At 32.2% G+C, this 25,387-nt stretch overlaps 1 protein-coding gene across 1 annotated transcript; it reads right to left on the bottom strand.

Annotated features, from left to right (window-relative positions):
- Window positions 1-167: 167 nt before the first annotated feature.
- LOC136984607 (regulator of microtubule dynamics protein 2-like) lies at window positions 168-25,264 on the bottom strand. Its single transcript, XM_067281668.1, is given in 10 exon segments — window positions 168-1,041; window positions 1,112-1,192; window positions 3,800-3,838; window positions 3,840-3,851; window positions 5,627-5,727; window positions 5,808-5,883; window positions 9,001-9,137; window positions 15,488-15,599; window positions 17,905-18,070; window positions 24,888-25,264. Coding segments are annotated over 10 exon segments (1,092 nt in total). The 5' UTR covers window positions 25,193-25,264; the 3' UTR covers window positions 168-978.
- Window positions 25,265-25,387: the final 123 nt, after the last annotated feature.

Raw genomic sequence — 25,387 nt, 5'->3', positions numbered from 1 at the left:
TTGTTCAAATTAAGTAATTTGTTTTTAACCTTAAGATTGTATTGCATAAATATGGCCAAATTTCCTGGACTAAAAACTGTCCGTTATTAAATAACGAAGTAGGTGTGACGACTGAATAAAATGAGTATTTTGTGCTCCAATATTCTATAAATAAGCAATGTACAGAATTAATAAAGTAAATTTTATTAATACAATATGATAGAAAATTTTACAACCGGATTTTGATGCTCAGTAAATGGAAAAAACCTATAATTGTCTCTTTTTTTGTGGCAGCCACGTTCTTCCGTGCCCACTTTCTCCGACTTTAATTTGTTCCCGGTGGCTAATATTTACATAAAATTCAAAAAATTTTCTCCTTTTTGTTACCAGATTGAGAAAGAACACCGGAAAGTAAATGTATCGGTCACCCACTGCACTATTTACAATGATTACGTGTGATGGCTGAAAAAAATCTTCCAACAAAACAACTTTGTTTAAGACTGCCAAAATAGTTAAAAATATGAAGTTAATGGGTCTTACTACTATTTTTATAGTTATGTCATTTTCCATTTGACGAATAAGCAAAACAGAAGCTGTAAATACCGAAACAAATATTTTTTGTTTTACATAAGCATCTGCCACAAAGAGAAATGTCGATGGTTTGAATTCTGTGATCGGCGAGACAAATTAAAAGATTCCAATAAATGTTTCAAAATTAATTCTAGTATCATCTGCAGGATATACGCTCTTCCGTAAAATTACCTTTTTATTTCTTCAATCGCAAATTGGCTGCCTATTAACGTAACGCTCCCTCGGCACGAAAATCTCCGGATTCTATTTTTAACTAGTACCGCAGACACAAACGGGTAGAGTTATTTAAAAAAATAAAATCTAAACGGTAAAAAAGTAATTTCGGTCGTAAAAATTTCTATTGGATGTTACGCAAAAGAAGAATTGAATAATGGAATGATTGCAATCCTTCGGTCTCGAAGATTCTAATTATTGACTGTAACTCTGGTATCTGTTCCAGAGACTCTCCAGTTCGGTTTGTGCTATTTCGTCCTGCCAACAAAATAAGTCTTTTACTTAATGTTTAAATATGGGATAGTTTCGCCGACGAATCCGTACTTACGTCTTCGCCGAGACACGGTAATTTCATGGCTCTTTCAATCCAGTCCAGGGCCGAGGCATAGTCGCCTTCTCCAATATAACACTGTAGAAATGAAACAGAGAATAAATAAATAAATCATGTTAGAAATTTTAATCTATTCATTTTTCACAATGGTTAACAACTAATGAGGGAAAATAAATAATCAGAGTTGATAGTCCTTCCAACAATAATAAAACAGAGTTTCTAGGCCATCACTTTATTATTTTCATGTACATTTGATAGCAAAATATCAACAATTATTACATAAGTTTGGAGAAAAATGATGATATCTAACTCTTTTGTTTATTAATCATCAAAAATAGGATGTCCAACATTAATTAACATGTACTGATTGGAATCCACGAAATTTGCAAAGAATGTTATCAACAAGTGAAAGGAAAGGTTTAGTAAATTGCTTAATACCTTACTATTAAAAATGGGACAAGAGAAGAACCGCACTATAGGAAAGATCAAAATTGATGTATGCTGTATATATTTAACAGAAAATGTCTACCTGTATAATCCTTTAAAGAAAGAAAATTAAACACACAATTTTAATGTTCATCAACTAAATAAAACAATTCTACACAATTTTACCATGTTGGCATGCCACTGTTTTCTGGAGGCACCGAACTAAATTTGAAAATGCGCTCCAAAATCCATGTCCAGATTTTTGAATTTCGACCTGCACTTAGAAAATTAGTAGCAAGTCTGCACATCATTCTTGTGATTAAGAACTTAAAAGTTCTTGATCCTCTAGTTTATAAGATTTCTTGGTAACGTCTTGTCATTAAACTATATTATACAGCTTAACTTTCACATATTAATATAAAATAAATTATATTTTATGTGAGAATGTTCAATAGAGATAAGTTATGATTTATTAGTAATAATGTTTGTTTTGTTTCTTCTTTGTAACAAAGTTTATGTAAAAGTGGAAGAATACGACATTTTGTCAATTTGTTAAAAAAGCAAATGCACTTTGCATTCCCTAGTTCTCATCTGATAGTAATGACACACATTTAGTAATTACAACTGAGAATAAAACTTTTGCAAAACTTTTTAGCATCCCTGTCTAATAAGTTTGGTCAAAATGATTGTGTTGAAAATTCTAGAGCATCAAAAACAGATTTATACGAGGTATGAAATTCAATTCAAATTTTATTGAGTTGTTTTTCTCAAGATTAATTAATAACAACATGATTATGGCCGGTAAACAAATTTAATTGCTTCTGGAAAGATTGATCCAGAGCGGGACTCGAATCCACATACTGCGCAGATGCATTACTAGTTATCTCTACTAGATCTCTGACATGCTTTAACATTTCAGAAACATTAAAAGATTTTCAAATGGGAATAGTGTCAGTTTTGTATTTTTTTTCATTAGGAATCTGTCATCGCTAGTAATGATTTCCAAAAAGAAACAGAAACAAAGTGCAGACATTCGGTAGAATTGCAGTTGCTATGTTTTCTTTACTTAGATTAACAACTGTGGCCAATCTAGATGCTTAGCATCACTCAATTGGAGGAGATTTCAATTTACAATGAAAAAAATAAATTATATTCAAGTGCAAATTAACTGATTTATTATTAATAATATTTTATTCTATACTGGACGATCTAGATAAATTTTAATTATTTGGTAATGAAAGTGACTATTTTTGACACTTCTGTGCAATTATTGGCCTAAAACTAGGTTTCCACGTGCACCGATCAACCGACATCATTTTATTTGTGTGTGAAAACGTGCAAATTTAGGTGACTCCAGTAGATTGGTGCCAATCGATAATCATCTTGCCAGTAGAAGTATGCAATGGGTATATTTCGTTGGTGCTTTAAATCGGCAAGCTTTACACGTGGTGAAATGGTGATGCTCAATCACACCCGATGCTCTTTTGACTTCTATACGTTTTCATGTTTGTCTTACTGTTTTTACAAAATATTTTATGTATTTTTTGTCTGCATTTATGGAATAATGAAGACTTAATTCAAATAAGAAAAGTATGTAACATATATGCTTTATCAAGAACTCCTTCCACCAACCACAAAAACAAAACTAAAATAATGCAAAAGACACATTGAAAAATAACTAAATTGTCCAAAAACACAACCACCCAAAGAATTTCTAGAACGTGGGTTTTTGTATAAGGAAACAAATGACGAGCACCGACCATTTTGTATAACGTGTAGCAAAACTTTAACAAAAAGCTTTGGGCTTTCGACGACAGATTTTTTGACAGTTGAAACTAATCGTCCCACGATTAGTTTTTGAAGAAATCTAGCCAACTACTTCAAAAGCTGAATCTCAATTCAAGTGGTCTTGCATTTTATTTTATTTATAATCTTAGCTTTAATGTATTGGCAAAATTGCATGGCAATCAGACAGGAGTTTAATTTTTCCTTCAAAAAATAACAATTAAGTTCAATGCTAGGGTTACAACAATTTGTTAATATTCAAATGGGATTGCCATGCCAAACTAGGACATTGCAGGCTCTCAAAAGACTCGACCAAATAATCTGGTAATTTATATAAGAATAAATTAAAACCTGCTCAAAGTAATCACGATTAAATTTAATTTTATAATTGATTCACCATTAATGTTATTCTTCATTGAGATAGATATTACATAATTATTGAAATAAATAAAACAAAAATACAAAGTAACTTACTTTAGCAATAAAAAGAATGTTTTCTTTCCAATCTGATTTTTAAATTATCCGCCTGAAAATTAAATTTGTACGATGTAAAAATTGATCATTTACTTCTTAAATCTAAAAAATATTTAAAACAAATCAATAAAATGGTCAGCAGACAAAATTTTTATATGATGAAATCTCTCTCTAAACTGAATTAAAGCTAAGAGAAACTACAAATATTTTTGATCTTCGTAAAACTTTAATTCCAAATGGAAAGATTTTGCCAATGTTAACACAGGGAAATAAGGAATTAATGAATCCTTAATACAATTATTTTGAATGAAGTAAGTGTTTGTTAGTTATAAAAAGAGGTTTGAATCCAGAAGACTTTAAACATAATTTTTATTCACGAAAGAGTCTGCTTTTATGATTTTTGCAGGAATTTTAAAATTAGTCTGTTTCATCTATTTGTAATATATCTCTCTAGAACTGTTCTTAAGAAGAAAAAAAGATTTAATTTAAAAGTCTCGTGTTTTTACGGTAAATATTTATTTCTAACTCGACTGCTCGACTTATACATTTTTAGGAATGCATTACATCCAAAGGTTGGGGACTACCTGTACAAAACAAGTAGTTTGTGGTGTATGCCTCTGCTGATTTTTGTAATTAATACATAAGAAATGCATAAAAGGAAATCTCACAAATGTGAACGAACAGATTTAATCGGACTTCGAGTACCTTGCTTGTTACGTTGTCAATTCTTCGGGAGTCAAAATGGAACAGAACAAACTGTCATCCACTGCCTTCCATAAAAAAAAATGTTCTTTTAAAATTTAAAAGATTGCAAACTTCTTTAGGAAAGTTGAGAATGGAATGGAACAATGTAAGAAGTGAGAGTACTGGAAGCACAAATAAATGTGGTCATTCACATATTTGTGTGATTATTTTTTTAACATCAGAAGTTAAACCCATCAGTTAACACCCATTTCTAATGATGGGTTTTAACTGATTTACAATTGACATAGAATGTAACTAATTATTCTTATAAAAATATTTAAAGAATAAACTATTGCTAATGTTAATCATAAAATGTTAAGAATTAATGTGTTCAACACATAGAAATACAAAATTATATACAATAAAGTTCTTTAATGGAATAATAAACACATTTAAACTCACTTCATAGCTCACCTTTAGAACTGAATTTCTGGTTCCTAATTTTCGAAGTAACACATGATTATGCTAATGCTAATGTAACTGAAGCTAAGCCTTGGTTGACAAAAAATTAAAAATCTTGTAACAGACTTTTTAAGAATTCTTCAGAATTGGTTAAAAACAAACTTGAGTTTGTAGTTTCTTAAAACGACTTTACGTTAATGCAACTGAGGTGTCGTGTGACCAATTTCATTTCGAATAGTTTCCTTGATTAGTAGTGATCTCGGAAAGATGTGTCATATTTGACGGAGAAAAAAATCTTTCCTGTTTAAGTTTGCAATCCCTAGTTTGGTTAATAATTCGAGGAATTATGAAATATTATAATTCCTCAAATTATAAAAAATAACGGCCGTGGATCCTCACATAACCAATGCGTGACGACAACAAATTCAGTCCAAAGATGAGCTACAATGTGGAAGCGCTTATCAATTTTGTGTTTTTAAATGTGTTTATTACTCCATTAAAGTATTTTATTGTTTGAATTACTACCAGTTTTATATAGGAATATACTTGCGTCCTTTCAAAAAATTTTAACATCAAACTTGTGCATTTCAAAAGTATTAGTATGTTTGAATACTTTTAATGTTCCAAATGTATTTTTAACTTAATTAAGATATTCAAGTGATAATTAATTAACAAACTTACGTTAACGAGATGCTGCCTGGCTTCGGAAAGAGTTGCTTCGGGAGGCGTAGAAAACAACGTCGAAGCTATCTTTCTTTCTATCCACGTCAGCATTGCTACCTGTAGTAAATAATTTTTAATTACTAATGAAAATGACTTTTGTAAGAATCAATAAGAATTTTAAAGAAATGTTAAAATTCCTCGTAGCACCATCTTCCTAACATGTGGTGGAGAGTGGGATCCGACGGCTTTAATCTTAGCGCTTCGTCGACGTGTTTCTACAAAATACAAACATTCGTGTGACGATACGGCAAAGTTATCGGCATTAAAATACGTTTTATTCGTTCGTGCAGATTAATATAAAGTTTATCCAATTTAATTTGACGGGAGTATATTAGGGCATTAACTTAGTAAAATAAACATTTCAAAAGTCAAATTTATAACCAAATAATTTTAGTAATACATTGATCTGTAATATTTAATTATTCTAATTTAGCACCATCCAACAAATCTTTGGCCAAATATTAAAGTCGTGATCTGAATTTGTAAATCCCTTCTTGTAAAAAATGCTTTGCGAACGGTATGTTTTGTCAGAAAAGACAAGTGGAAATCCTGAAATAATGTTGCGTGATGAACGACTATAAACATTATAAACACAGTAGATTCTGCTTATTGTAATTACTTTGCTTAATGTTATTGGTTCAGGCAAGTCCCAGACTAAATAAGAATATTCTCTAATTGTTGTATTACTGATTTCACTAACTCTAACATTAGAAAGGACTTGCTAAAATAATTAAAACTACAGCTTGGAGATTTATTAATTAATATCTAATCTGAGCAGTATTGTACATTAGTACTAACTTTAACAATAGTTAGCTTAAATTGCTGCCATTACACTTAATTGTTACTTCTTGCAATACGATAAACAATGTGGCTAAGATTGATAACAGTTGCTTGTTAGGACACGGGCCGATAGCACGAAAAGAACTTACGATCCACAATTACGATAAAAATCCTTCAACTCGTCACCACTTCCATAACAACCTCACTTCAATGTTTGTTATGGAAGTTTGAAATAAAATAGGAAACTCAAAATGCTAACATTATTTCTGTATTAATATTTTATTCATGAATAATATAAAGTTTGTCTTTTTCGATAAATAATTCAGTCTATAATCCACATGCTGTTATTTTCTACCCTTCTTAGTCATGCAACATTTTACAATACTGAACACACAATTAAAAATTGTCAAAAACAATTGTCGATAAACAAAATTCCAACACGTCCGATCACACGACACACCTCGGTCGTTACAGTGGATAAGAAAACAACAAAATATGGAGGTTGGGCAACGAAAAGTTTCTACATTTTACAGTATTTTCATAATCATCAATAAAAATATCCAATTACAAGTAGACCAAACATATAAATAAATAAAACAGAGTAATACATAATATTAAGAAAGACTAAATGTATTGGTTTGAATCTTAATTATATAAGTCTTATAAGAACTTTATCAGTGTTTTTAAACTCAATACACATCTTTTAATATTAAAGTAAATCCTTAAATAATTGGCTACTTGGCAAGGAATATTCTTTAGATTTCCAGTACAAAAAAATTTTATGTTTATAAAAGTGAATCTACTTTAGTTCAAAACTCACGTGCTTTGACATAATTTATCTGATCATGTTCATCAATCACAAGCTGCTTGTTTTATGTTATACTTAACTATCAAATGATAATGCTAAATTCATTATTGGACTATAACTTGGCTAATTAAAGTTTGGGCTGTTTTCTACATACAAGTAATTACTGTATATATGTGTATATACATTTTTGTTACAGTGAATAAAGTATTTTCTTTTTAATATGAATGCAAAATGAGACTAAATAGAAAGGTAACAAAATAACTTTTAAACTGGAGTCTGTAGAAACAAGCCGCCACCACAATGACTAGGCACTTTTGGACTTTCTTCATTTGTCTCTCGAGCCCCGATACGAAAACAAACTTTTTGAATTCCTAATGTTGTTTGGAATACGTCCGCCATGATTTACGGTTAAACCAATTCTCTGCATTCTAGAATAGATTCAACACTCATTCATTTCAAAGGATCTCTTCTAAATTCTTCCATTTGCTTCTCTGCTCTGTTTTATAGATTCCAGTTTAAGCAGAAAAGTAATGAAAGACTGCAATATTATGGAGTTAGATTGTATGTGTGATGAAGCTATTAAAAAGTTTATCTTTTATATGATAGTTTATTCATGATTTTTACAGTGACGATGCATGTTAATGAAGTAAAATCTTAAAAATTTTGCTTGTGATTTTTAATTATATAATCGTTCATTATACGGGGCAAGTCAAAAGACACTTAACACATACATAAATCAAACTGGAGGAAATTTTAGCACAATATAAACATCTTATGCCTAGGGCAACAGTCTTTGCACGAGTAGGTTGGACGGACACAGTCTCGAATTTGCCTCAAAAATTTAAATAGGAACCGAGTCGTGCGATATGCAAAACAAAAACAAATTTCAAAATGATATGGTGCAATTGTTCTGTACCTAATTTTAATCTGTAGAAGGTTTTGAAGAAGTGAATCTAACCAATTTCTCCTTTATCAGATGTATAAAATCAATGCTGGGGTGCCTCTAATGCATGAGGAACAAATCCAGATCATTCTGATATATGGGGAGAGGCGTTCGTGTGGCATTGACGAGTTTAGTCATATCTTTCTGTATTTTGTTCTGAAAATAAGTTGCGTTGTCATGTTTTTATGTAAAATTAATCTGTTTAATAATTACTTATTCTTTTACAAACAAACAACCCATATAATATAGTTCATTTCAGTTTTAAATTGTATCAAGAAAAGATGCATACATTTAGTTTGATTTGCATATGGCAATGTGACACATGGGTGATCTGATGAGGGGGCTGCCTCCTGGGAAAACTTTCTATAGGAAACCAGCCCCTATTTAGGTGTTACAAACATGAAGAAAACTCCATGTGGCTAGGCACAAACCCAGTATTCAGTTTTATCCATCCACTCCCCCTCTCATCTAGGGATCAAATGGGATGCATAATTGAGCATTTTGTTGTAAAAATGATATTATAGTATTAAGAAAACATTGTTAAAGAAACATTTAAATTATTATAACAGAAAATTAAAAAAGATCAAAATTTTAATCAACAGTCAATAAAATATTACATGTCAATATAGTAAGCAAGTAGTCCCTTTGTTGGATTACTGACTAGATGCCATTATTCTCCTTACAGAAGAGAAATAATAGCAGCTTATATATATATATTTATAAAATGATCTGCATTAACATTTCCAGGATAAACTTTATTTGTGTGAACGAAGAATAAGAAAATAAAATAAAAATATTCACCTTAAAAGTATAACCATTTTGAATTTTTTCTTGAAGACCAACATATTCTGCTAAAGACCCGATCGTAATGGCGTACCATTTATGCACTTCGGGATTTACGCTATTTTGTTTGAGAGCCTTTTCGGCATATTTAAATGCTAAATACAATAAAGAGACTACTGGTTAGTGAAATCAATACTTACCGATAAAAACAAGTAACGATAACATTTAAGTATTTATTAGAGCGTTTCAATATAAATTTACTTATTTAGTAATAATTATATTAATACATTAGTAAGACACTGAGAATTACAGAATAACAACAGAGAATGAATGGCAAAAAAGTACAATATTCAATGAATGATGCATATTTTTTTAGAGGTATGGTTATAAAAAGGGATTTATTAGTATTAGGCATTGTGAATAAAGAATAAAGCAAAGAAAATGATACTGTAAAACTACCAAACAATATTAAAACAGAGGGCATTTGGACGATAAAAATATAACATGCAATACAGATGCCTGATAAATGTGTGGCACTATATTAAAGTTAAGTAAAATCAAATTAAATGAAGTTTTTTATTGCTTATTGTATTCAAGTTGTTAAAACTTTAAAAGCAGCAAAACACACACTTCCTCCTTTATTCTTTAGACACACCTTGCAATGTCCATTATTTGCCACTGTCCAGCTTGGAGCCAATCACAAAGAAACACACTCTTAACACATGACGAAGCTTATTTATTATTAAATACACTCTTAACTAGTACGATGCTACAAACATTAAGCGTATAAAATTACATAGGTATGCTTACGTCGTACAATAAAATTTACATATTTATGTGCATATAAATACAAAGAACAAAACAAAAGGAGATTAAAACAGAACCCACAATTGCACAAGCAGTATTAAAACCGTTTTTGCACAACAATTTTATGATGATAGGATGGTGTTTTAATTTTGATGTCATAAAGACACAAAATGAATTGTGAAGATACAAAAGAAATTCTTTTAAGAAATGTAAAAAGGCTTTTGAGATGTAAATGTTTACAAAAGACCAAGGGACTAAGCCATTGTTATCAATCATGAGTGATTCAAACTCCACATTCAGCTAATTGTGTGCAGAGGAAAGAGATCTTCAAACAAAAATATATGGGCAACCATAACAACCTATAAAATGCAAACTCCCTGTCCAGTACATGTAAAACTATCAATACATGAAAAAGCTCACAAATGAATTAATAATGTTAATATCAGATTATGTTTAATTATCAGTTTTTGAATATTTTAGTATATGTAACTTTTATTTTATCGTGACATGTACACACATACACTTAAATTTAAGGAATTTTGTTTGAATTTTTAGTTCAATGAAACCCAACAATGTTTACTAATAGTAATTGTGAGTATTTGTTTTTGCATTGTTACCATAAAATGTCATCGTAACAAACACCAGTACAAATGAAACTGTTGGTATAATAAATTTATTTTTGATCCCCTGTCGTCGTATTATACATCTTGATGTAATAATGTTCCAATTTAACAAATTATCAAAGTAACGTAAACTTCTGATTAACATAATAGTTTCAAGATCTCAAATTCAATTCGTTCCTAGTGGGTATTCAAGTTCTAAAGTAATTTTTCCTGTAAGGAATAATGTACAGTGAAACACAATTAACTTAAAACTGGATGTAATACAAAACAACCCTGCAATAAAGCATAGCGAAGCTGAGACTTTTTTCAGCACATGGAAATCTCTAATTAAAATATCTTTACTGTTAATTTGTGGTAGGAAATCTATTGACACAAGACTTTTCCTATTGTAATCAAAAATACAGTGGAACCTCGCTTAACGAGCATAATTCGTTCCAGAGTCTTACTCGTAATGCAAAACACTCGTTAAGCGAAACAATTTTTCCCATAGAAATTAATGTAAAATACGATATTGCATTCCACGCCAGAAAAATGTTCAAATGTTTTATGTATAATATTTATTCAAGAAAATTGTACAATATACACTGTTAAGGAGCGTGAATCATCATCATCTTTTCTTCTAGCGCGGAATGAACCATCCTGGAATGAGAATTCGATTTGCCGAAACAAAAAAAAAATCACAGCTAATATGTTTGATAAACACTCCAAACGATATGCCAAATTCTTGGGTTATGTAAAGGTTATAATTAAATATTAGAAATTAATTAATTTGACTAGAGGTAGGGAGTTATGTTTCCATCTCGTATTAAATTTAATAATTATAAATAGTTAATTTTTAATTCAGACATTTCTAAAATTTAATTTGGAATCGGTCATTAAATTTAATGAATTTGGCATATCGTTTGGCGTGTTTATTATATAACGGGGTATGGTTGTTGATGTTTATAAGTAGTATGTTGATGAAAGTGTGAGATTATAGGCCTGGATGATATAAAAGTTGGTTGTAACTCGTTCACTTCTTACAGGGTTCCGATCTAGATCGGCCTCTCTAAAGTCCAGGATGACTTCCTTAAGATATATTATAATTGAACAAGGGTCTGCAAAGATCCCCTGTGGGTCGTTTTCTCCTGACACCAGTTAACCTCAGAATTTAGTGGGTTAACGCACTTAAATCCTCACGGAATAATGAGGGGGAGGGACGTGAGTAAGTCTGGAAGGACTTACTAACGTATGAGTCAGAGAACAGCATTATAAACAATAACAATTATATTTAATTAGACAAATAAAAATGAATACAAAGGATAAATGTAACATATTTCGATCTTAATCTAATTCCTGTCAACCGAGAGAGAGTTTACAAAATGATCTACAATCATAATACCTCATATCTTGATGAATATTGATGTTTTCTATTGGCACATAAATTTAAGCCTTGGTTCTTCTACTTAATAATTTGCAGGAACATTTTATATGAAGAGACTTATCTCATATTTACTCTATGTGGAGACAATCGACAAACTTCTATTTTATTGGAGTTCCTGTATGTGCTTACTTCTGAAGCTACTGACGGACTCGTATCTATTGGAGGACCGACCCTTGTTTCTACTTCGGAAACTCTCACTGGTCTCCCGGTGAAACCCTTTCTATAGCTCTAAAAGCTGATGGCTAACTCCTTGATTTGGGTGTGAATTTCAATAATATTCTTGTGCTTTACCCAATCAAAACCTTTTAATATTACGTCATTTGGGGAATAAACAAAGGGGTAAAACACTTGACGTCAAACAGTTTAGTCATTGATAACGATCTCACGAATGGAACTTAACTTCCTTAAAGAAAAAAGGGGATGAAATCCTCTCCTTTGTTAATTTACAAATTTAATGTGTTTGTGGTCCTCTTACCTCCAAATAATTATAGTTTTTTTATTAGAATTTTATTTATCAACAATCTGTATAAAAATTTGGACCTTTCAAGCATAATTTTAACAGTTGCTATGAGAGGGGGAGGGGTAAAATGTTCTCATGTCGTTATCAGTCTTTATCAGCATTTCCTTCTTGCCTTTAAATGTTTTTGCAAGAATTATTATTTTAATAATTATTTATATAAAATAAATTTTACTTAAATCTCATAGAAATAAAAGGGGGGAGAACGGGGGCTTCCGGTCCTCACAAAAGTAATATGTATGAACACAAGGAAAAATATGTGATCACAAGTGACACCGAGATGCTAGCGGAACGAGTGCTAAACACAGATTGATGGAGCATGCCGCATGCACACAATTTGGAACTTCCCCCTCTCCTCATCACTTGTTATGCAAAATATTGCTCGTTAAGCAAGACAAAATTTTACAGTTTATTTTGCTCGTTATGCAAAATACTCGTCGTGCAAAGTACTCGTTAAGCGAGGTTCCACTGTAAATAGATAAATCAATCTTTTTAGTCCAACACATGGTATTCCACCCTTTAAATGCAACAACCTCATCTATGACACTTTAGGTTTCATCCAATCAGATGATGACCTTTAATTTTCAAATTGTATTCTATCTTCCGTTTTGCATTCCATTCTATCTAAACCTGATGACAACACTTTAAAAATGTCGAAAACATTTGTTTATTTATAAGGTTTATTATATATATAAGGTGAATTAGTCCATTCCACCAAACACCAACACCAACTTCCAACACCAAAAATGCCCATTTTAATTCTAAAATATAATTTAAGCTAAAATAACATAACACAAGTAAATGCTCTAATTAATGCATAAAACAAATAGATTAAAACAATGAAAAAAGTTAACAATGCAGCATATACACAGTTGACTTTGGTATCCCAAACATAGTCACATGATCAAACACACATCACTCTTGTGCTTAATGATGAATTCTTTTTTAATTCAATTATCACTCTTTCAAGCTTTCTCTGAGGTTTCATAGCCTCAACACTCTTCTTATGTGAATGCACAGGGTGTTATTTAAAAAAAAACACCAAAATTACAGCAAGTAAAAACCAATTTATGCAAGGATGCTTTCAGAATGTCAGTGCACCTGGGCTTGTTCAATACGTCGTATCAATGGTGTTACAGTTCTCGTACATAACCTAGGCCACTATGTGTGGGATTATATTTCTGAGCAACGGGCATTTAGAAAAATAACAGATTTTTATTGTTGTAGCCCAAAATAAAAATTAATCTAATCTGGCAAAGCTACCAAATCATGCATACCCATACAGATAACACATACCATACAGTATGACCATCTTTATTTAGAGAGGTTGCGGCCGAAGTTTTCATCGCAAATAGTCAACATTGGACGTTCATTGCCATCATCCTGTAAGCCTAGAAGTTTGACAATGGCATTTGGAACGTTAAGCATGATTCCACTGATGTTCCAAACACTGTTGTCAAACTTCTAGGTTTACAGGATGATGGCGCCGAATGTCTGATGTTGACAATTTTGCAATGAAAACTTCGGCCGCAACCATTCTATTATGTTCAAGTTCCACACAAAGTTCAACTGTCGGGGTAAAATTTCCTCAAAACAGTGTTCAGATTCAAAGTCGTTCAATCCCTAGGGCGTTCGAGTTCCGAGGTATCACTAATACGTAAATTAATTATTTTCATAGTCAATGGATACTGTTTTGACATAAATGTGTCAACACAAATTTTAGTCATAAGTGTTCATTTAGTTAGTTGTATAGTATTATTATTCAAAATGGTAATCTTGACTTTATCCAATGCTGTAAGTGTAGTTGAGATTACTATTTCGAGTGAAGTCAACACAACGCAAAGTTCTTCATCATTTCCTGAAAAAAGAAAATTTATGCCAAATAATTGGAACGCTATGATGCAGAATTCAGAAATACATAGAGTAAAATCAATTATTACAAAACTTCTTTTGGCAACAAACAATGGTTATTCTGGACAGGAGCATGTAAACATCAATGTTACATATAAACTGTTTAAGAGGGTGCTGACAATGCAGTTTTAGTTACAGAGATGACCAGATACTCAAAGCAATGGTCATAGATGACCAGACGGCCAAAGATGCTTATCTATTTGTCCAACCCAGACTAGAATCCAAGTCACAGTCAGTTTCCAGTCTGAATCACTTCAATTTTTCAGAAGTGGATTAACCAAGCTACGTCAAACCCTACGTCTCACCAGTTGGCCATCCTATTGTGAGTCTGACTAAATCAACAACCAGCAAGATTAAAAGGTTCCTTTAATGTCCACAAGGCAAACAGTCAAAAAATGAAAAAAGTTACAAATGAAACTGTCGATTTCTTACATAATTTTAAAAGTATGAAATTTGCATAACTAATAGTACCAAAACAGCTATTTTTAAAGATTCTTTGCTCTTGAAATAAAAGCTTTTTCCATCATCTGAGATGGCCATATGGCAAAGTGCCAAATGCACCAATCCATAATTCTAGAGAACAAGATTCACGTCCTGGTCGGCTTGGAAATTTTCACAAGCAGCATCTGGGTAGTGAAAACCATCCATTAGCCCAGATATGCCCACAATTGGGGAAAAGACCTTCTTAGTGCCTGTAGACAGAAAATAACTTTGAAAAGTATCCAAATTTCTATGTAAGTTTCCTTTTACAAAATCTTTTGATAAGTTTCAGTATACCGAAACACATAGTTAACTTTATCTTTAAAATCTTTGATTAATATTTCATCATGTCTTCTATTCTCTCAAAAGAATAAATAATCAATACATCTCTCTGTTTATGAAATTCTAAAGTAAACACATTAATTTTGTTTTTTCAATATTTATCATTTTTCTTATTTACTCTCAATTTACATATTTCACGCTTTAAACTTTATATCTGACATTAGTTTATTACTTTTAAGCAATAATATGCATATTATTGCTTAAAAGTAGAGACTAATGTCAAGTAGAGACTAATGTAGAGCTTACGACAGAGAACAAAAATATTTTGAAATAGTGTATTTAATTAATATTGCCTAAGTTTGGGACTAATTAGCAAAAAAATTAGAAATATAAATTTTATTAAATTTTTAAAAGTGAATTTAAATAATGCTATATCATCTTCAAATAATATAAAAATTTTACCTTCAAAAGCTAACTCCTTTTTCTTTTCAAAATCATCCTGTTTCTGTGCCATAATTCCCTGCAGATGAGTTGCTTTAGCCAGCCGCCATAAATATTCGTCATTTTCGGAATTCTGAAAAAGTTCGGCTTTTTAAGCTATGCATTTTTGCCATATAGGAGAATAACTGATTTTTTGAGCACTATTCAATTCGGCAAAATAATAAATCGAATAGTTTTAAATGCACTAAAAGATTAAAAAATTGTTAAATGTATAATTTCTTTTGTCCAATGTTTAGAATCTCTAATTTTAAGTATATTTAAATGTACTTTTCTGAACTCTGTTTTTACTCGTCAGAAGTAGAAATGCATCTTAGAATCAATAATAGCAAGGTTGAGGCCGAAGTTTTAAACGTGAAAACGTGTACGTCGGACGTTTGGCACCGCTTTCCTGTAAGCCTAGAAATTTGACAATGGCATTTGGAACATCGAGCATGATTCCACTGACTATCCAAACACCATTGTCAAACTTCTAGGCTTACAGGAAAGCGGTGCTGAACGTCCAACGTACACGTTTTCATGTTTAAAACTTTGGCCTCAACCTCACTAATGTCTTATATTCGTGGGCTAAGACAAATACCGTATTTTACGGACTATAAGACACACTTTTTTCTTCAAAAAATTGCCTCCAAAATTCAAGTGCATCTTATAGTCCATAGCGTCTTATAATCTGTAAAATACGGTAGCAGTCATTGCAAGTATGTAACGTGGTGCACCAATTTGGGTATATGGATATAAGAAAGCCTTTCGGACAGCATTAAAATTAACAGTTATTGTATATGTTGAACATAGAAATGGAGATGCCAAATATTACCTTATATTTTTCTATCTTTGTTTTTCTTCATGTAAAATTACTACAAAAACACACTTAATAGAATTATTTATTTAAAAATTTTTCCAAATAAAATATCTTAAAATTCAATTTAAAAGTCAAAGCATGTCTTAGAATAAAAAAAATACAATATATATTTTTTAATTCATATACATGTTTAGTAAACCTGGGGCCAGTTTTATCATTAGGCAAACCTAGGTGATCACTTAGGGGTGCCAGCCTTATTCTTAAAGAAAAGATAGATCATTAATTAGTGTTAATTGTTAAAAATGTTTTAATATATTCATAACAATGTTATTTTTATAAATATCCATGTTTGGTGTATGTATATACATATGTATGATAATATATATGTACGCACAAATATATATATACACACACACAGTAGAATCTCATTTTAATGACTTGCAAAACAACAGATTTCTTGGAATAATAGATTTTTTCTACCCCAAAATCATGGTTTTTCAACATTTAGTTAATATTTGGGTGTCTCTAGTAAATTTGTAGAGTTTGATGATGCGCTTGTTACATTTGGAATATGTACAATTGAAGAATTGTACAAAGAGTGTCAGTGGCTGATACGATTGAAGAGGAGTCACCTAATGAATACTGTTGCTAAATTTTGGCACTACACTTGAACCAGCAAGGCCATCAAGTATTTCCAAGTTGTGAAGACCTTCCTGATGCATTTCAGTATAAACAGGCTGTACTGTACACAACATTGCTGATGTCAAGTCGTATTGTATTCAATAGACAGAAAAGTGGCATTGAAATAAACCAAGCCGAATGAGTTCTTTTAACAAATCGTGAAGCCAAGCAAAGTGCTTATGAGCGTATGTAATGTTTCTCTTTTATGCTTACATTATATAGTTTCCGTCAACTTTGTCCTACACATATATGGCATAATACACAATCATATATGGCATAATATACACATATGTTACAAACATACGTGTTTCTATAAAATACAGAATAGAGATCTCAAAAGATTGAATAATTTCAAGTACTAGTATTTCTTATATACAGGGGTTAAAAACTGGAAATTTTTTCGAATAATAAATAGTTTCCTGGGTGTGTGGGAAATCCGTCGTTTGCGATATAATGGATTCTCGGAACAATGGATAATTTTCGTCAGCTCGAGCAATTCATTAAAACAAGATTCTTCTGTATATAGACAATGTGTAAGGGCACCTAAATTTTCTTTGCCTAGGATGTTAGATACTCTTGCATCGGCATAATGTTTTATGATCTGTTTGTGGAAAACTGTCGTTAACAAGCCACGCTATTTTCTGATTGATTTGATATTATAAATTGAACTTGCATTCTTAAAAATGCAATTTAAACAACATAATATTATGCAATGATGGGTAATAAAATATTAATGTAAACACTCAAATAAAAAATTTCATGCAACCAAAACAGAAAATTTATATGGTCACAGAATGATGCAGCAAAGCTAGAGTTTGCAAAGTAGGGATATTAGGAAATGGTAGAGCATTTGCCTACAATTTCCTAATACATAACTTTCTAACAAATAGCAAAGCTTTACCTCTTCTATCTTCTCCAATAGCGTCGTATATATTTCCTCCTTTTGATCACTGGTGCCGTCTAATTTTTGATCGACTTCGTTTAACCACAACTGTTCGCCACTCAGATCAGAAATTCCGATGCTTTCCGGACCGTTGATGGTTGCCCAAGAACCGGACACTTCTTCACTGTCAATAATTTGCTTTTATTAATAGAGATAAATTAAATGATTTAATATAATAAAAGTTAATTTATAAAATTATACAACTAATCATTAGAAATAAAACTATTAATAATACTTTCATACTGATGACATAGGTCTGCAAATTTCAACTAATAAAATACTATTTGGACTTTGAGATGTAATTTTTACTAACAACTATCGATACAACTAAAAACGATCTCTTAAATGTTTGCATCACGTAAAGTTTTGATACAAAGGCTTTACAAAGTTCTGTCAAAAATTTATAAAAGCATATTATATAAATATAAATAATAGTGTTTTAATTTATTTTAATGCAGAAAAAATTACCAATTTCAGTTTATTATTAACATGTATGGATACAAAAATACAACATAAGCCACTAATTAGCTTTGGTGCTTATCAGTTGCCTTAAAACTGCATTTCATGGACCTTCTCTAGGTTCTGCGTCTGGAATGTCCCTATGTATCATCCAACAGTAATCTGCCATCATACTGACATTCCACCGTCCCTGCTATCTCCTTTCTGTCTCTTTAATGTTCTGACGGAACCTTTCGTCTTGTTCTTCACTTACAGCCCCTTAGATTTTCAGGAAAGTAATCCAAGTGCGAGTTCAGAAAGTGTACCTTTAGGCTCATATTGCAGCCCAGTTCATGGTACTTAATTAACAAGTTCTCTACTATTTCTTTATAATCGGGATCTTTATTGTTTCCTAGAAACTTTTAAACTATCGTCTTAAATGAAATCGAGACATTCCCATTCATTGCAGAAGTTCTGTATCTGATATTGATTTCCTTATATCAGGTCCCATAAATACACCTTTTAGTTTTGCTTCAGACGAGGCTGGAAACTTTTTGCATAAATACAAAAAGCAGTCTCCATCCTTTGGCCTTTATGAACTGTTTCATTAATCCCAGCTTAACTATGCAGGGGTGGCAGCAACCCTTACTCTGAGTTCACCAAGCTGCTCCTCACAATATTCTATATGCCAGGTTGTAATTGTTTTCTAGGTGGCCATTGCTTTTTAACAACATAAATAAATTACGGCTACTGAAACGTGTCACTAATACGGGCGTGAAACAGGCAAAGAAAACATCTATTTATCCATTAAAAATGGCTTTGTGGAAAAATCTTACGTGATAGAGAAAAACTAGTAACATTTTTGAATTCAGCATAAAAAAGCATATAAAAATCATACAAAAAAAATCAAACAGTTTTTCCACTAAAGACCTGTGTGATTAATATCACCAAAATTTGTTTAAAGGTAATAACTTACAAATGGGAGTCTGTTAATTGCCAAAATTTATCAAGATATAAAACCGATCTAATTAAATGATTCAATGACTAGAAAATTCAAATCTGTTAAAATTTTAATTCAAATATTTTGATTTGTCTTCAGTTACAGTTGTCAAGTATGCATTATCTGGAAAATGGTAGATGCGTAATGCTTCCTATCAGCATGGTTATATTCTTTCTAAATATAGGCAGGCCCCATGAAAGGGGATGCAGCCAGGGCCATCAGAGGGGAAAAAATAAACTGTCAATTCGTTGACCTGGAACTTTCAAAAGAGCGAGGAAAGGATGGTCTAGTCTCAGCTCCCGTCAACAAATTTTCAATTCATCAAATCACAAGTTACAGATGCAATAATTTGATAGTCAGATTGCCAAAGCAGTAAAGGTGCTAATCTAGTGTTCTGGAGGACATATTCAACTTTAGATCAACTTACCAATTTACGCAGGGTGTCTTCCCTAACCATCCAGCTGGATAAAATAAATACCTATTTTATCCAAGTAAAAGCCAACTTGCTTTATACAATTTCACCTTAGGCAAAACTAAGTTCTAAGAAGACTTTTCAAGTACAGCCGAAAACATTTGTTTGATTAAATTTTTGTGCATTGGAAACTTGAAGACGTTAGCATATTGTTCAAATAAATGACAACATGCTTATTCATAACTCAAATTTTCTAATTGTTAATCTTAATTTGGCAAATTTTGGCAATTAGTTTGTTAAAAAAAAACTGTTACAACAGACATTGATAATTACAAGCACACTTTAATCGATACACTTTTCAAGGAGGGCTGTCCATTAATTACTTGTACAGTTTAAAGGTGTTGCAAAAAAATATACTGTTGTATATACTGTGGGGAAGAAAAAGCTGATGCTGTCTACATGGATGTTTTTAGCAGTATTAACAGCTAACGAATTTGTTCTGATAAGCCAACTTACTAGTTATGTGAATAAGGTATCAGTTTAAAATATTTTGTGTCTTCAACATCAGGAGGTTCATAAACTACCATCCATGTAATTAAAGAGGAGGGGATCAAAAGTAAATCATTGTATACAACAGGAAGGGAGAGAATTAAAAATGGCTCAGAAACTATAGACATAATGGACGGCCATAGATAAATGAAAATACTGTTCCAAACTGAATGACAAAATATCGATCTTTTCTGGATAAGATCAAAATTAAAATTTTTCATTTATTCCTTTCTCCATTATCAAAGAGATGACACGACATTCACATTAGCATAAATTTCAGATAAATTCAAGAATACATTAAATTCTTCTAAGCTTGAACAATTAACTGAAACCAGCCGAAAATAACATCATGTAACGAAATACATAAAGAGGTGTAATCTTGACTTTTAATTAAAGAAGATCTACTGGAAATCCTTGTAGCAGCCACTTCACACGCTTGATTTCTATTATAAGAACAACTGACAGAATTTTTCATAAATGACAACTCAACCTGTAGACAGAGAAAAAAAACATCGGAATGTTGGAATTTCCTATTTTTGCAAAGTTTATTAATTCATTGAACTATCTGCTAGTTGATTGGAAATAAACTGGCAGACATGTAGCACTTTATTACATCCAGAACTATCCACATTTAATAAGAAAAAATGGCATGCTCTTTCAAACAAAGCAAACATCAACTCTAGAATGTTAGCCAATTTCAGACAAAGACTTTGGGATTCCATAAAACACATTAGTAACTACGAGTGATGAACATAAGTAGCCTATCTTTAATGTCTTTGACAAAGGGAAAAATATCTAGTATCATTTTTATTCTTTTAGATACTTCTCGGCAAGAGACATTAGGGAAATCTGGTGACCGAACTTCAGCATTAATGGGTGTAATTCTCATAGCAGACTGAAGGCAAAGTCTGGTAATTAATATCCCCATCAATAATGATAGAGAGGGATTTGTAACAAGGTAGTTTCCCATTAAGAATCTCAGAAACAAAAATTGGATTTTTCATCATACTATTCCTTTCTCGCCCACCATTTTGAACTATCTCTGCGCCCTTTGGCCAATGGGCACGACAGAATGGAGACACCATTATACTATATTGGGACTGACTGCGTGTGCCACGGTGGATCTGATTTAACGTATCTCCAATCTCATTTGAAATCAAAAAAGTATTCTAAGTATTCTATAAAATATTTAGATTTCTAAACAATAATATTGTGAAAATAATAATAGATTTAAGTGAATTTTATTACTGAAAGAAAATAATTGGAAGAGACAAAGAGATTAAGGATGGAATCATTCATTATCATTATTCAGAATGTAAAGTGTGTTAATTTTCTAAAACTTTTGTGCTTAGCATCCAAATATTCTTAGTATTGTAAAGTGCAGCTAAATGAAGTTAGTTAATATTTCTTAACAACGTAAAATATTCATTGCGAGAATACTTCTTCTATTACAATAAATTCAGAGCGAGTACACAAAGTATAATGTTTTAGAAGCTTATCATACTCAATTAAAATGAGAAAGAATATTTTCAAATTATTCAAAATAACACTTTAAAAAATATATTGAATTTTTATGTTTATAAAATACAAACCTATAGATTGTTATAAATCATTCAAAAGTCACAAATAAATTGTTCATTAACCTTCTGTCAGGTACAATATAAAACACATTAGGAAGACGGATCAACGTATCAAAATAAAGTAATTTTAAATGTTCGATTATTAAGCAAATATTTTATGAATTTTTACATCAGAAATATCATTTCTGATATATTATTCAGTTTTAAATCATCATTATCGTTACAAAATCGACACAAAGGACAAATTAACAAGTTAATCTTTATCAAATTCATATACAGTCAAACCTGTTTTTATGCGGGGATAGGGATCGCATTAAAAAAAACGCATTAAAAAAAATCTCACGAAACTTTACGAATGGCTGTAAATAATAGTTTTCGCAACACAATTAAAAAATATTTTTTTTTTATGCGGTCAACAGGGACCGCATAAAAAAAGTCTCACATAGAAAATAACTCAAAACCGTACGAAATAGAATTTATTGACAACAGATGTCAGCACTTGACTGCATCGTCTGGTCTATCGTCTGTTTTACATATTTTTGTCCAGGTGGTGTTTTGTTGACTTAAAAAGTAAATTATTTCATTTTTCGCATATTCATGCAATAATATTACTATAATAAGTGCATTTATGCTATAATAAGTTTATTTAGCTATAATAAGTCAACGTAAGACATGACAAATTGCACGAGACTAGTCACCAACTATACCGCACAAATTAAAAATTCGCACAAATAAAAATCGCACATAAAAAGAGCGCATAAAAACAGGTTTGACTGTGTACTTTATTATATCAATAATACAGTAGACCCTCCTATAACACGGAACTTATCTACCGTGTTATAGGGGGGTCTACTGTATTCCGGAAAGATAAAAACAGGTATAAAAACAATTCATCTGTATTTTCTATACTATATAAAGAGTTTCCTGTGTTTACTAACCATCAATCATGCCTCATTTATGCCATGTGTTATAAAAAAATCTTATACACACAAACAAATTGCCTTTTCTGATTTTTTTTCTTTCATATTTTGTTAGCAGCTTTTTATCTTATTGGTAAATTGAAGTAATTACATCTTTTACGTTTTTTCATTTGTTTCTCATTCTTTTTTATCTGTTTCTTCGACTGTAATTGGCAAATATTACTCATAATACAATACTACTTTCTAAGTGACAAAATTGGTTCTATGGCATCTTTACAGAAAAGAAACTGCCACGTACTTTAAAGATTTTTAAAATTTTAAGAATGACAACCACTGCCGCGAACGAGAGAAAAATAGCTACCGAAAAATAGACACAGTTACAGTTTCTTGTTAAGAAATGATAAATTCAAAATATTATGCGGTGCGTTAACTGATCAAATGCACCCGACGGAAGGTTACGTGAAGACGATGTGTAATTTTAATCTGAAAATTGTCAATCCAATAATATGGTGAATAGTTTTAAATACCAAAATTTCTCTAATAGACGGAAAAGGTTTTAAACGGCCAGGTTTGATATCAAAACTGTTATTACTTACTGTTAAACTGTTATTACTGTGTATTTTTTGGGTATTGACGACAAATGAATTCAAAAGTTTCTTTTTAAATGTCAAATTTATTTCAATACGAGAGAAAAAGTTGGAAATTTTCCAGCAACATTTCTGCAAATTTTGCCAATGTAGTTTTTAGTACAACCCATAATGAAACAACATTTATAATAGCAAATACTCTGCAAGATTATTACCATAAAGTAAAAAACAATAGAAAAAATTTCCAACATTTCAAATGAACTTTCAAATGAATTGAACCCTTAATGCCAATTCAATTTGTCTGGCACAACAAATCCACGTGCTAAATAGTATAGCCACAGGATCTATTTTTGCTGTGCTAGAAGAGAATATCCAGCAGCCAACAGAACAACATTTAGGGACCATAATCGGTAAGGAAACAGACGAGACATGGCCGCCAGTCACAAGCAATCAATCTGGCAATCTGGTAACAAATAGAAAACTCCGTCCTAAAGAAGAGTATTCAAAAACGCGACGGATTTCTTGGATTTGGAACTGCGGGACCAAACAAACACGCACGGATGCAAATTGGCCCCAAGTTTACTTTGCATCAATAATATAATCGTCATACTATGTCTAGACGATACTGTCCTTTACTTTATTAATGCATGTAAAATGAACAAAGAATTTGTATACGGTACGTAGTTGTTTTGGCATTTGTGGCGGAGAAAACGACACCTGCTGGCGTCCTCTTCGCGTCTACAAGCGCAGAACAGGCCCACAATAAATAAACAGTTTACCGCTAATAAAGCAGTCTCCCGTGACCAGACCGATCTACTGCAATCCAAGGACCACCGACTTAAGAACTTTATGTCAACGATCCTGGTGCATTTAAAGTTACATTTACATATTTTTACATTTAAAGAAAAAAAATATACAACCGTTTAAAAATAGTGTTGCAAAAGTACCAAACACCAGTTATTTATTTTCAAAGTAGTTAATGACTCATTTTCGGTACTATTGCAACACCATTTCTAAGCCATTATCGAAACCACCTCGTATTTATTATTTCACGTGTAATAAATTTTTTTTACAAGGTCGCGCCGCGGTTACACTTTCGGATCCATCCAGTGACGTCACCGGAAGTTGGGTGGAAACCCGAACGTTACGTATTGCGGGTGCGAAACTCCGAAATATTCAGCGGATCGACTCCTCTCTCGGACGAATAGACCGGAAGTCACTTATCGACTGCGGGTTAACGAGCGACTTCCGGTCGTTTTCTTGATTAAAGCGCCGTGCCGACTGACCGATTCCGCGCTTCCCAAACGGTGGTACGCGTGCCCCGGGGGTGCGCGGAAATTTTCCGCCAAGTACCACAAGTACGTGAATATTTCGTACGAATTCCGCTTTACGAGGTTACGAAAATCGTCCGAACTCGGGACTTTTCGTCGGGTTCGGGGGAGGAAAGCGACTCACGTGTCGGTGAAGTCGAAGTATTCCTCTTCGGCCTCGTCGCCGGTGGAGGTGGTGGCAACGGCGGCGGCAGCCGAGAGATGCTGCGAGTGGGAGGGAGCGCTTTTCGGCTCCGCAGCGTTCACCCGAAACTTCTTGAGGTCTTCGATCTCCTTCCTCAAACACTCGATGGTGCCCGACAGGTGCGACAGCTCCCGGGTGACCGCCCTGTTCGTCTTGTAGTACAGGTAAATGCCGCTCAGCCCCACCACCACTCCCGCACCCAGGGCAGCGATCATGCTGAGTTTGTCTCGCAGAACCGAATCCATCTTTCTTCCCTACTTTCCTGTCCGGCTCACGACACCATTTTCTTCCCGGCGCACCCTGCCGGCCGTAATTCGCGTTCTTTCCGACTCGGTTTAAAATATTTAAAATAATTCTGTCGTTTTCGTTTCCCGTCGATTATTTATAGATTTTCCGTAAATATTTCTCCGCAGAAGTCAAAGTAGACCATTCGGACGTTT

The sequence above is a fragment of the Centruroides vittatus genome, unplaced genomic scaffold, assembly GCF_030686945.1.
Source record: "Centruroides vittatus isolate TY-2023 unplaced genomic scaffold, ASM3068694v2 contig_925, whole genome shotgun sequence".
NCBI lineage: Eukaryota > Metazoa > Arthropoda > Arachnida > Scorpiones > Buthidae > Centruroides > Centruroides vittatus.
Note: the sequence above shows the minus strand (reverse complement) of the source record. Positions and strands in the feature narration are given on the sequence as shown.